Source organism: Centruroides vittatus, unplaced genomic scaffold (genome assembly GCF_030686945.1).
Source record: "Centruroides vittatus isolate TY-2023 unplaced genomic scaffold, ASM3068694v2 contig_628, whole genome shotgun sequence".
In the NCBI taxonomy this organism is placed as follows: domain Eukaryota; kingdom Metazoa; phylum Arthropoda; class Arachnida; order Scorpiones; family Buthidae; genus Centruroides; species Centruroides vittatus.
In genome coordinates this window covers 5469205-5482686 of record NW_027122385.1, presented here as the reverse complement: position 1 = coordinate 5482686, position 13482 = coordinate 5469205, and the positions used below count along the sequence as shown (strand labels likewise).

General features: G+C 28.2%; 1 protein-coding gene across 1 annotated transcript in view; it reads right to left on the bottom strand.

The window, feature by feature from the left end:
• Positions 1–13094, bottom strand: part of LOC136979485 (glutamate receptor ionotropic, kainate glr-3-like) — an 89624-nt gene extending 76530 nt beyond the window's left edge. The window contains exons 1-5 of the mRNA XM_067275493.1: positions 12813–13094; positions 2773–2876; positions 2610–2700; positions 2372–2530; positions 1595–1746 (exon numbers count right to left, since the gene is read on the bottom strand). Of these exons, the coding sequence (XP_067131594.1) occupies positions 1595–1746; positions 2372–2530; positions 2610–2700; positions 2773–2876; positions 12813–13094 (788 nt within the window). The remainder of the gene's footprint in view (positions 1–1594; positions 1747–2371; positions 2531–2609; positions 2701–2772; positions 2877–12812) is intronic.
• Between the last annotated feature and the right edge of the window lie 388 nt (positions 13095–13482).

Here is a 13482-nt window from a genome sequence, read left to right as displayed (position 1 = left end):
ACAATTTATTTAATTTTTTGAACAATTACTTATCAGAATTAAATTTTTTGGTGCTATTGTATTTTTGTAGATATGACAAAAATGTTTCAGTTCCACACGAGTAGAGTTTTGCTATTTCATGTGAAAAGGTAATTTAATCTTAAGTTTGTAGATCTTTTCAAAATTGAAAAATTTTAATCAAAAGTATCTGTATATATAATCGGGACAAGTTGATAATAATAATAATAATAATAATAATCAGCGCAGAGCCCAAACGGTTAGGAGTTGAAAGTTGAAATTTGGTACACAGTTAGGGTACGTAACGAGAACGCCACTAAGAAGGTATTTTTCTAAATTCCTCCCCACGGGGGAGAGAGACAGGATTAAGGCTTAACACTTCCATCAACAATGGAAGTGTTACGTAACAATGGAATTGTTAAGAAAAAGCGACGTGCAAGACGCAGATGCAATTATTTTCGTTTTTGCGGGAAATCGAACATATTTTTAAATCCATCTAAAAATTCTCTAATTAGTCTGGAAACAGGGGGACCCAATTCTTGCATTATGTGAAAACGGGTAAGGTTGACTATAATGTAACAATCTTAATCTTCGCTATGGTTACTTTTGCCCGAGTAACGCCGGGCCTACCTGCTAGTATTAATATATTTCATTTAAGATGTATAAAGATCTATAAACTGAATCATAATACTTTATGTATATGAATCGAAATTTCTTTTTAAAAATAGAGTTATTACTTTTCTTGTAATTAGTCGCATATCTGAAAATAAACATATCTTTATGAATTAACAGTTACTTAACTACGTGTGATTACTTACAATGTAGATGAAATTACTCGTAATTACTAATTTTTATATGTTCTTCTACTCAAAATAAAGGAAATACTTATTTATTATTAGTGAAAATTATATTTTAAATATCCGAATAATTCTAAATTTATTTTATGTCTTATCCAAATATATGAAATCATCATTTTCATGAATTCGTGCAAAAAAATTTCAGTTGCAATTCTTCGCCATTTTCTCGAAATACAAGTTTATTTTTTTTAAATTTTGTATATGATGAAATATATAAACATGTGTCAGGTTCTCGGTTTCAATATTTACAATTGTATAACATTTGTTTACTTCTCCCATGGAGGTAGAAAACATTTCAAAAAATGAAAATTTTAAATACATTTTCTATTAATCTGAATAGTTTTAGTTCCTTAATAAATTTCTAAAACATTAATTTGTAGTTTTTATTAAATAAAGTAAACATACTTAATAAATTAAAATACTAATAGTTGTTAAATTATAATGTGTAAGAAATTAAATTTTATATTTGTACAGTATATACACCTTAGTATTATATACTATCTTATGTTTGAAATTATGTGATTGATAATCTTTCTTTTCGTATCATTTTTATTGTAAAATAAATTACAAAATAAATAAATTTATAAATGACGAATTATGGGACTTATGTTAAAAATTTTAATAAATTTATAAAAATGTAAAGATAGACATTCGACTTATATAATTTTATAGTTGTTTTAATATTAATAATGTATTTTTATATAATAAAAGTTGTTTCTAAAAATTCTATATGTAATTACTTGCCTTGAGATATTAAACTGCGAATCAAAAACCAACAAATTTTTTTCATGGTCCACGAAGTCGTTTTATGAAGAAAATAAACGTTTCCTTTAACAATAGAATAAAACGCAATTGCAGTGACGAATAAAGCAGCAAAAACACAGATCCATACCTAGAAAATATGTAAATCATATAGTTCCATAAATTCAATAGTATTATGTACAAGCAACCATGCAAAATCTCGTTTCTTAATTAATCTTTACCTAATAGTAAAATAGTAAGTGATATAGACATCAACACACACACATACAAACATATTCACGGAATTTTTTATTGCCTTTTTTAAATTATGATTCAAGCAGCCTCAAATCGTTTCATATTCAATTCAAGAAGGATCAAATTTGACACGATTTCAGTACTTTTCTTTGTCGTGTATACGTAAAATTCAGAAAAGAAAAATAATAAAAACAGCATCATACGTAGTCTAATAAATAAAAGAACGAGCAACTATTTATTGTAATATCTTTACAGCTTAAGTTGCAATTTTTTATTATATTTTAAAATAAATTAAAAATATGATAAAAATGCTCTCCACCTAAAATTTGTACCGAAGTGTCTTGAACCTGTTCATCATACTTTTTCTGTTACAATACTTTCGTGAAGGTCATCTAACTCCTTTTAGGAAAAATTCTTGAATTGAAATAACGATTTTTCGTTTCTTTCATGCAAAGATTGTTTTTAATAAACATAATTTTAGCGAAAGTACATAATATAATATATAACATAAGTTTACTCACTTCAAATGAAAATGGTCTTATTATTGTCGTTAGTTTTGACAGTTGTTTAGGCCCAGAAACGACAAATATAACTCTACTACCACTGACATGAGCTGTGAATTTCACTACTTGAAATCTGTCGTACGTTGCGTATAACGAGATTGCACCAAGATCAGCTTCCTTAAATACATAAAAGAAAGACTGTAGATAATTATAATTGATTTCACAAATTCAATTGAACTATTATTACTATTCGTACTTTTCTTTGTATTCTTCCAATCACACCATTCCACGTGCCATTGTCTAATTTAATTCCAAATACTTTTTCAACGGGTTCAATAATTTCATATCTACGTAAAATATTTAATAAAAATTGTATATTATCATGTAGTGTTATATATAAATATAATAAATTTACTTACTGAACATTTTTCAAATTCTGAATTACTGAACAAAGAAATTTAAAATCGATACCATCAAATGCTACTCTGTTATTAATTTTCTTTACTTTTAAATAAGAAGAAAGCTAAATATTTTATAAAAAAAAATATAAATAAGATATTTTTAACAATATTTTTAAGGTAAAATTAAACTAAACTTACAGGTGTTCCAGTGATTTTTATTTTATTTACTCTTCTATTGAGTGATTTCCTCATGAAATCTACTATAACAAATAATATTAATTAAATGATTACTTTATTATATTGATATATATTTGAATGTTATAAGTCTGATGTGAAATACTAAGGAAAATGTTGCGTTACTGTCCAGGCAAAAAAATTAAAATTTGTGGTAGTGATATTTTGTTTAGAATAAACTTTTATAATATCAATTAATATGAAGTAGCAAAAACAAAATTTGAGAATAGCGTAAAGTTTGATTTTAAAAAAACTGTCAATGCTAGTAACGAGTAAAATTGTGATTAAATCTAATTCGATATATATTAATCACGATTTAATTAATCACAGAAAATAAAAAGAAAGTCAACTTTTTATAAACAGAAATTTAAAGAGATAACATCTTTGCTATGTTTATTTATTGTAACCTACAGGAAATACCAACTACAGCAACATACATCTAATGATTCAGCAATTGTTAAATAATTTCAAATAAAATGAAACTTGTTATGATTGTTCAATTAAAATAAAAAACGGGAAAGATTTTTGTATGAATACCCCTCTATCTTTCTATTTTTCGATTTTCAACTGCCAAATTTTACTATCACAACTATCACTAATGCATAAACCACCCGGAAAAATGTTAGAAATTTTTGTCAAATTTTGGTTATTAAGTTTTTCTCGATTCTTTACGCAAAAAATTTGTCTCGGATTTCGTTGTCGTGCTACCTGACCTTGTGGTTAATTTTGCGAAAAAAAGAACGATTCAAGCGTTTTTCTGTTTAGCGAGGCGTTGTTTCTCGTTGTGTTAAAGGAAACGTATGATGTTAAGAACTAAGTTATTACTAATTTGAGGTGGAAAGCATAAATAAAATTTATGCTTTTTACTTTAATATCAATAAAAAAAAACAAATTTTATTAATGCTTTTTTTATTTAAATTTTATTTATAAATTAAAAATAATATTCAAAATTGCAACCTGGCATTGAGACGATGTTATAATAAATAATTACTCGTTTAATCTAAATATAATGCTATTTTTCGACTAATTGTTTTCGAATGGATTATCGACGAAAATCGAGGTATAAATGTATTTTTTACCATTATAGTTGTTATATATAAAATGGAATTATAGTTAATTATATTCAATGGTGATTTTACTGTATTAAATTATGCTTTTCATTTTTGTACCTTTTACTAGAGGTTTAAAAATAAACTTTAACTGAAAGAAAATTATTGTATCAATCAGCGAAAATGTGTTTTGTGACAAATAGTATCTAAAGTAAGATTTTAGTTTAATTTAATTAAAAAGTTTGTCAGTTAGAAGAGATTTGGTGTTTTATCTCAAGTGGTTTGATGCTGTGATTTTCTGATGAATTGAAAATCGAAAATTCTTTTCATATTGTTTGTGTCTGTGCTGAGTATTCGAACGAGCAAAAACAGTATTGAGTAAATTTAGATTGTCAAAGAATGAATTTCCAAAAATAACTTATTCTTTTACTAATGTGTTGAATGTTTTTTTTTTTTTTAATTTTATTTTCCTATTTTTATAAATTTTTCTCTTAAATTTTCTTCATCTCTCATTATTATAAAGTATGCTGAATTCAGTTTTATTTGGAGATTTCAGTTTTTTGGAAACTCAGTTTTTCTCATTAATTTGGTGTTGTCCAGCTGTAAAGAGCTGTTGTTATACTTTTTACACAAACTAATTCTTGTATTTTTTATGTAATGTGTTCATCAATTATTACAGCACCAAGTCATCACAGTTTTCTTACTGGTTTTTAGTTGTTGTATATTGATTATTGCATTAATTACTGTATATATATTCAATATTGTATACTAGTTATTATATATAACGGAGTGGATATGTAAATTACCAACTATATATTCCCTAGATCTATTCATTATACAAAGAGTAAAAAATCTTGTATTAAATAAATAAATATGTTTTTTAAAATATCATTAGATTAGATTAAATGAGCAATTATTTATTGTGACATCGTCTCAATGCGAAGATGCAATTTTGAATCTTATTTTTAATTTATTTAACTAAAATTTATGCTTTTCACCTCAAATTAGTAGGAACTTAGTTCTTAACATCATACTTTTTCTTTAATAACAGAGTCGTGCTGGTCATATATTTAGTGCTTTCAAGAAAAAAAGTTTTAAATTGAAATGACGTTACTTGTGGTTTACATTGAAAATTGTTTTATAGTTGAATGTGGCCAGCTGCTGCAAATGTTTCCATATTTAATCCTCAAATTTCTAATTTTGTTCTCGTGATTCCGGAAAGACAGACAGACAACAAAAGTGGAAATTTACAAATCTACAATTTTTCAAATTGCCCAATTTGTGTGTTTTTAAAATTCAGCAACTGCAACTTAACACGTACAAGAAGAATCTATTAATGCGAGAAAAGAGTTTGAGGACATATATAAGTTCAATAGCAAAGCATTTCAGTGATGTTATAGTGGGGTATGCCACCCTCTATTTTCACTAACCCATTATTACTTACACATAACCCAATGAATGAGTTAGTCATGTTATGTGTACGTTCCAATAATGTATACAATAGAGTTGAGGTCATTCCACAATTCCCTATTTACAGTCTCCAAAAATCAATAAGTATAATCGCAATTATTCAAATATTTAAAATATATTAAAATTCTGTTATTTGAAGTTTTCGTAAACATTTTCATGATCAATCATTCTACGTTTGTAAGTCTGATTAAAATTTTAAACTTCGTTTAAATTAATATTCGAATCGATGTTTAAAATTACACTGTTACTTTCTGTTCTGGCTGTTATATAGACGTATAGTAGAGTGTGTCGTTTGGTTAAAAATTCTCCTTTAAAGTTTTTTACGTTTTTTGGACTCTGAGACCCTTGAAACGTCGAAAAATGCAAAAATGAAAGAAAAACCTTTCTAGAGTTTTTCTGTATGTGTAGATGTTACTGCGTGCATGTGGGTTACATGGTTTTGTTCAACTTGTTTGAAGCTTCACGATTTCTGTGTCTTTTGTGGAAATTGTCTTAAATTTTTAATGAAGGATTTTGTATTAAGATTAATGGCATCAAATTGTGATAGTTTAAGGTCCAGGGGTGAAAGATTAAAGGGGATCGTGTGTAACTCGAGTAGAGTCAGATGTAATGACGATTTTACTCATTATCAAAATTTAGCCTTAAAGATTCTGTTTTAAAGATTTTTATCTCAAGGTGACATTTTATTGTTTGATCATGTACTCACTTTCTGAATGTACAGAACAATACATTGAGAAAAAACGATCTGCTTACATTTTAGACCTTTTTTAAACAAATGTTTCTAGGACATTTAACATTGCTTTTTCAGATTTAAAATATATATATATATATATATATTTATCACAAGAATTACATGAAATTATCATATGAAATATTTAGTAGTCAATTATTTTTTAAAATATTTATGTTAATTAAATTCTAATTAATATTTATTAACTGTTGTGAAGATTTCTGCTGTGTGTGAAATGTGTAATATAATAAATAATTATTTGCTTAGAAGACCAGAGGAAATTACTTTCCTCTTCTATTTTATGTTTTCCTTTATTAAGAACAACAGCCATACAAGATTGCTTGTACAGTCAATTTTATAATTATTATCGCTTCTATAAATTCATATTGCTGCATAAACTGTCATTCATTGTGAACATGTTCCATTTTCTGAAGTAACATTATTTGTGAAATTGGAAAAAAACAGTATCAATTTACTAATAGAGATTTCTTTTAAATTTTTCATGTTGTTAGATAGAAAGAAAAAATCCAGTATTTAAACTGCTTTAATATCTAACACATATTCTAAAATGTTTGCAGTATGTATCATTTAAATGGTTTTAATTAACCCTCGTTAATTTACATTGAAACATGATACTCAGATAAGTACTAGTTTATAGACTGTTTGTTGTAAAGTTTTAATTTTTTGACTGATTGTATAACTGTTGTGGCTATAAGTTGGCTATGGGATGGCGGCGGATACGTAGCAATTGAGATGATGTCATTCGACATCTGGTCACCAGGCTCTTCAGTCCTCCGTGTAACGCTCGTGGGCTATATTGCGTTTCAGAAGAAACTTGTACCCGTTGTTAGAGGTGACTAATTGAGTATATAAAAAACGTTCACTTATACCACGATAGATTCCAAATAATCACAACATTATGTAACTTATTAAACAGAATAACAGAAACATTACAGATTTATTAAAGATAATAAATGTTATAATATTATTTGTGGAATAAAAACACACTTTAAAATTTTAAATAAAATGTAGTAATTGAAACTTAAAACTTTCACCATTTAATGTAATATTTCATAATAATTGGAAGTGATATACTACAAATAGCATATTCTAATAAATAATTGTTGCTTAGTGATCATTTTATTATAAAATAAATAAAGTTGAAGTAGATATTTTCATTTTTTGTCAACTGTTTAATAAATTTTTATAAATATATTTATTAATTTTCTATAAAAATAAATTTAGTTTATATGCATAAAAATGTTATTAAATAAAGGAAGCTATTATCTTTTGCAAGTACTTTTAAAGGTTTAATTTACATAATTTGTTGTTTGTGTGAATGGATTTTATTTCATCTAATTTTAATTTCTAAAAGTGTTTAATCTGAGCTCCTGTTAGAAGTTTGTGTAATAATGTAAAAGTGCATCTTAATATAGATATAGAAAACTAAATATATTCTTATTTTTAGAGATATCTCTAAATTTCTTCTCTAATTTTGCATTTCAAAACTAAATAAATTTACTCTCGTACTTTATTCTACGAACCATTGACAACTTTTCATTTTGAAACCTACTTTGTTAAACCCTTTAATTATGTGTCAGTGTAACCTTTACATGAAAAAATACTTTATTTGAAATTATAAAAGGAATTCTTTGGCTCGAACTCGAACGAACGTGCAGTTTACTGCATGTAGATAGTATGAAATCTATACCGAGACCTTGGAACTACAGATTAAAAATGGCGGCTTCACAGGAAACATTGGTGTTCTAAACTTATGTTTATAGACTTTACAGGAAAAGTTAAGCGACTAGTTGTTGAATTGGATAACATTTTAATAAATTGTACGTTCTTGCAATAATTTGTGTACTGAATGTAACTAGTTCAGCCAGATTGAAATATATCACTAATCAGTTTATTTGTTTTGATATCATTGACATTGAATTCTATGATGAATCGAAAAATTAAAAATTCTAAATGACGACTATTTTTATGCTGTAGTCAGTTGCTGTTGTTTGTGTTGTAACCAGGGCTGGATTTACCAATCCAGGGGCCCTGGGCACAAATTCGGTGGGGGTCCCCTCTTTAAGAGTAGGCAAATTTGATGATTTAGAAAATTTACACAAAATACTGTACTTTCAATTAGATTTGAACTAGGAAGTTGTAAATTTCATTTAAAAATAAGGTTATTGTAAACATACATATATTTTATTGTGTAAAACTAATTATTTTAATTTAACTTAAAAATTACCTATGTGAAATTTTTTCCCGAAATTTTCCGATGTTTCATAGGTTTTTCCCCGGGTTTGGTTTTCTCTGCCTGTTGCCCTCATGATTAGGCCACACTAGGCTGTCGCGGTAATAGAAAAAAAATTATGTTTAAACATAATTTTTTTTTTAGTTTTGTGGGGGCCCCTATTTTGTGGGGGCCCTGGGCACAGGCCCCAAATGCCTTTATGTAAATCCTGCCCTGGTTGTAACTATAAATCACATATTTAAATTTCCAAAGAATACTCTCGAATAAGTACTTTAATTCATTAAACAAGAAACGTTACTATTATAATGTACTCTTCTACCATGCATCTACTTTATATAAGTTTTAGAATATAACAGAAATTAAGTATAAGCATTTAAGAAAAACAAAATAGTAAATTCTTCTCTAAAAATATTAAAACTATTTCAGAATTTCCATGTTACATAAATTTATATAACACGGCTCAATATATCACAAAATTGTTTGTTATTAGCTTCGATTTAAGTCAATTTCTATGTTTATTGTAGGAAAATATAACTTACCACCGAAAATTTCACAAGTAAACAAATTGTTTGCGAGGAACAACAGCACAAACGGCAAAATCCTAGTCATATCTCGGCTTGTCTCTACTGTATAAATCAACAAATTTACAAAAAATATTAAAACGTATTAATTTTAATTAATCTAATTTATAATAAGAAAATTATTAATATGATTCTCTAATGTATAAGATAAATATATAGATAATTTCACTTTCCTAGCTGAATCTTTCGTGATGGTTGTGCAGTACTCAAAAATCGTATTGAGCGTATAAGGCTTATATTATTCATTCTAAATTATATTTTATTTTATGATTTTGGTTTGTTACGTTTTTATCTGGAAACTTTTCGAACTGAAGATTAAAATCAATAAATTCATCAGTTCTAATATTGGTAAGCTTTGTGTTTTCTATTGGCAAAAGTAATTTATTTCAACTTTAATTTCAAATATTCATTACTTTCAAAACAGGCAATCAACATATATCGAATTTTAAATTATATAGCACTGATATAGAAATTCTAAAAGATGGATTATAATTGCTAAAAAAAATTTAATTTTTCCTTATTATTTTATTTTATTCTAAAAGATGGATTATAATTGCTAAAAAAATTTAATTTTTCTTTATTATTTTATTTTAAAAATAAAATAATAAGGAAAAATTAAATTTTTTTTAGCAATTATAATCCATCTTTTAGAATTTCTATATCAGTGCTATATAATTTAAAATTCGATATATGTTGATTGCCTGTTTTGAAAGTAATGAATATTTGAAATTAAAGTTGAAATAAATTACTTTTGCCAATAGAAAACACAAAGCTTACCAACACACAAACAGAATTATTGACTTGTTTCTTTTCAGCACGAAATATTTACTTGTGTTTTCTTTTATGATTTACGCAATCTGAAACGACAACCAAGCGTTATCTTACACTTGACAGATTCATAAACTCCTTGAAACACTTAATTACAATACTCGATTTATCAAAATACGTATATTTGATTTTAGAACAAATGACAGGTTCGCGGTGTACACAATCATTTTAAACTAAAGTACATTTTAATAACTTTTGTCTCCAGTCAACACTAAAAATAAACATAACAATAACTAGACAATAAAATTAATTATGTACACAACTATCTTGGTTTTGCAATTTAATAAAATATGAATCGCTTTAAACTAAAAATCTTATACAAAATGATACCTTTGAATTGTTTACATGTAGCCTTTATAACTGTTTACCAAAATCATAAACACTTAACAGTTACATAAAGCTCATTGAAATTCGATGACTGTACATTATATATTTAAAACAATTTACGAATTGTAATTTAAATATAAATAAATAAAACAATTTCATGTAGCGCAAGCAAGTATTTACACTTCATTTTTTATTCCGATGTTCTATTCTTATACATTAAATTTATTGTAAATTAATAAACATAAATCAAGTTTTCAAATTTACAAATTTACCATGTCGTTGTTGCTGAAAAACACATCTTATTCGATCAATATTGCTTGGTTTTCGATGTCGTGACTGAATGAGTACAAAACAAAACTGAATAGTAACTGTTTATTTAAAATAAAAATAGTTCTTTTAAATATTTTCTCTAATCTAAAGAATTATAATGAAGTGTTATGTATGCGTTTACTGTATATATAGGCTTATCCAGGGTTAGATAATGTATCGGATTAGACGGTAAATGCGTTTACTGATAAGCTACATGTGAATGTATTGTGTAATGAGGGAGCCTTGCTTTCTGTATGTTATTTTTACACGCAATTGTTTACGGTACTCTCGAAAATATAAACTTCAGCGGACAACATTTGTCAGTTGTATAATATGTTAGAAGCTTGAGTATTAGATCTAACATATAACTTATGGAAAATAATAAGGAGACTATGGTAGTGACATTCACCACATGTCCTGTGAAATTGAGCTAATTAGTAGACAGCAATACGGTAATGTTTATGAACTGCATAAATTTGTATTCATACAATATTTTATTAACCGGGATAAGCCAAGCTGTCTGAGACAGAGTTGCTCGGCTGTCCCGGTACTCTCCTTTTGTCATATATACTGTAATTAAATATATGTGCACCAATTTTCGTCTTTCAGGTAAACTTACCATGCCCTATTCGCACATTAAAAAAATCGGAAAAAGGCTGATTTACACTTAATACACTGGTCAACAATGAAAATGTTTCAGGCTGAAAAATTTTGAGCCTGTAATTAAAATATGCTAATTTTCAGTCAAACTTAGCATATTTTTATGTATTTCCTTCTGCTGAAGTAAAAATTCACAATAAAAAGGATCCATTAACTCTTGCTTTGGAGATACATACAAGAAAAACATCGGCCGTACGCAAAGTGTTTAACCAGCAGAAAAGAGGGTAAGGGAAAGGGGAGGGGAAGAAGGAGGAAGAGAAGATAGACCTTTATTTATTATATATTTATTAACGTAAATTAACAAATTACATAGCCTGGCACCGCACTGCACACCCAGGCAGAAAATACAAGACAGAATATAATGAGATTACATTTATAAGTAGTGAAATCAATAGCTACATGACAATACATGGTAAAAATGCTGAATGCTAGTACAAGAAGTAAACTAAGATATGTACAATTTATACAACTAAATGAAAGTGGTTACATAAAAGGCAACAGTAAGTATAAATGCATAACAGTACCAGTGTATAATAATTACAATAAAAACAAATTATAAACGCGGGATAACAGACAAGGTACAGCCAAAAAGATTTACATTAATTGATCGGAGTAACCCGAAATTACTTGTTTCACTAATTTGAGGAATAAATTGTAGGTGTCGTTGTCGTGAGTAAGCTCGTTGCAACTATACGGCCAAAACTTGTTTTTGCTTCTGATGAAGATTTCGAGTTGTGTCCTTTTGTAATGATAGAGATGTATAGATGTAGTGCATCAGGAACATCACAGATAGGGCAAAGGTCATTGTTGCTGCGAGAAAATCTGTGTCGGTAAGCATAGAATTTACAATGACTGGTAATGAACTGAACACTATGGTAATTAAGATTCCTCCGCTTCTTGATGAGCAGACCATGTAAATTTGGAAAGAAGTGTTTGGTAATGAAGTTATTGTTGTTCCAGTCAGCCAGCCAGTTATTAACAAGGTCTTTCCTCAGCATGTATTTATGAATCTTGGCAGAGATTTTGGAGTACTCGACAGGAAGAAAGTGGTTATTGGCTGCATCCTTGGCCAGAGATTCAGTTCTCCCATTACCAGCAGTGTCATTATGGGAACGAATCGAGTTAACTTGTTAAATAACGCTGCAGCAGCGTGTAGTCGGAACTAAGCTGCTCGCACCTTTATTTTCTAGATTATGAGGAAAAAAGAAACAAAGAATCATTCGTTCTGAAGAATATAATTGATTTCTATTGGATCATTTAAAGGTACAAATATAAGGTCAGAATAAGCCATTAATTAATTGCTATGCCAACATCTCACGAAATTCTGTCTTTCACTACGGGCCTTGGACTTACAGATTGATTCGTAGCGATCTTTATTGTAACTCTTTAAAAATACTGAGTCAGTTATTTTTTTCACTCGACTCAATGTAACATAGGTAAGACCGATAGCTGTCTTTTTTTCTCCCTATATCTATTTTGATTTTTGGAAGAGTTAATCCCTGTGATTTATGTATAGTCATCGAGTATGCTAAGATAAGGGGGAAACTGTCTAAAAGATCGCAATATACTGCCATCGTTCGAAAAGCGTGTTATGGGGATTCTTGGAATCAGATTACCATAGATGAAAAGCCCCCGATAGCTATCGAATTCCCTAAAATAAACAGAGGAAGAGCTAGAGGGCGAGCATTAGTAGCATATATAATGTAGCGTATAGTTCCTAGTGAACCATTGAAGAGACCAAGAGCTGAGTCATTATTGGACGAAGGCAGAGCAATATCTGAAGTGTTTTCAGATGCTATACGAGCAAGAGGGTATCCAGTTGACTGCATGTAGTCTTCGTTTCTTTGTTTAACTTGTTCGTTTGTTGGATATAGCCGTTTGGAACTGATCAAGTTCATCTCTGGATAAATAGGCTCGATTTCTTGTCGTCAGAATGTTCAGATCTGTATCAGAGAAATTACCCGAAGCTAGATGTTGTAAGACATCTGTGAAGAAACTATTTGAGCTGTTTTGTCTATGAGAATTACTAAGTTCAATGAACTTCTCAAAAGAATCAAATGCAAATGTAATGTAATGTCCCAACAGGGTCCGTACCTTGTTGGGACATTACGCTGTAATAAAAACTCAAGTAGAGAGGAGTATCTTTAACAAGAGGAAGCTGACGAAAATCATCAAACAAATAAAATATCCACCAAACGGCTCATTTTTCTCGGGGTTTATCTCCCTCTATCTTCTCTCGATCATGTAAAGCATTCTTCCACCAATCATTGACATTTCGTCGATGAT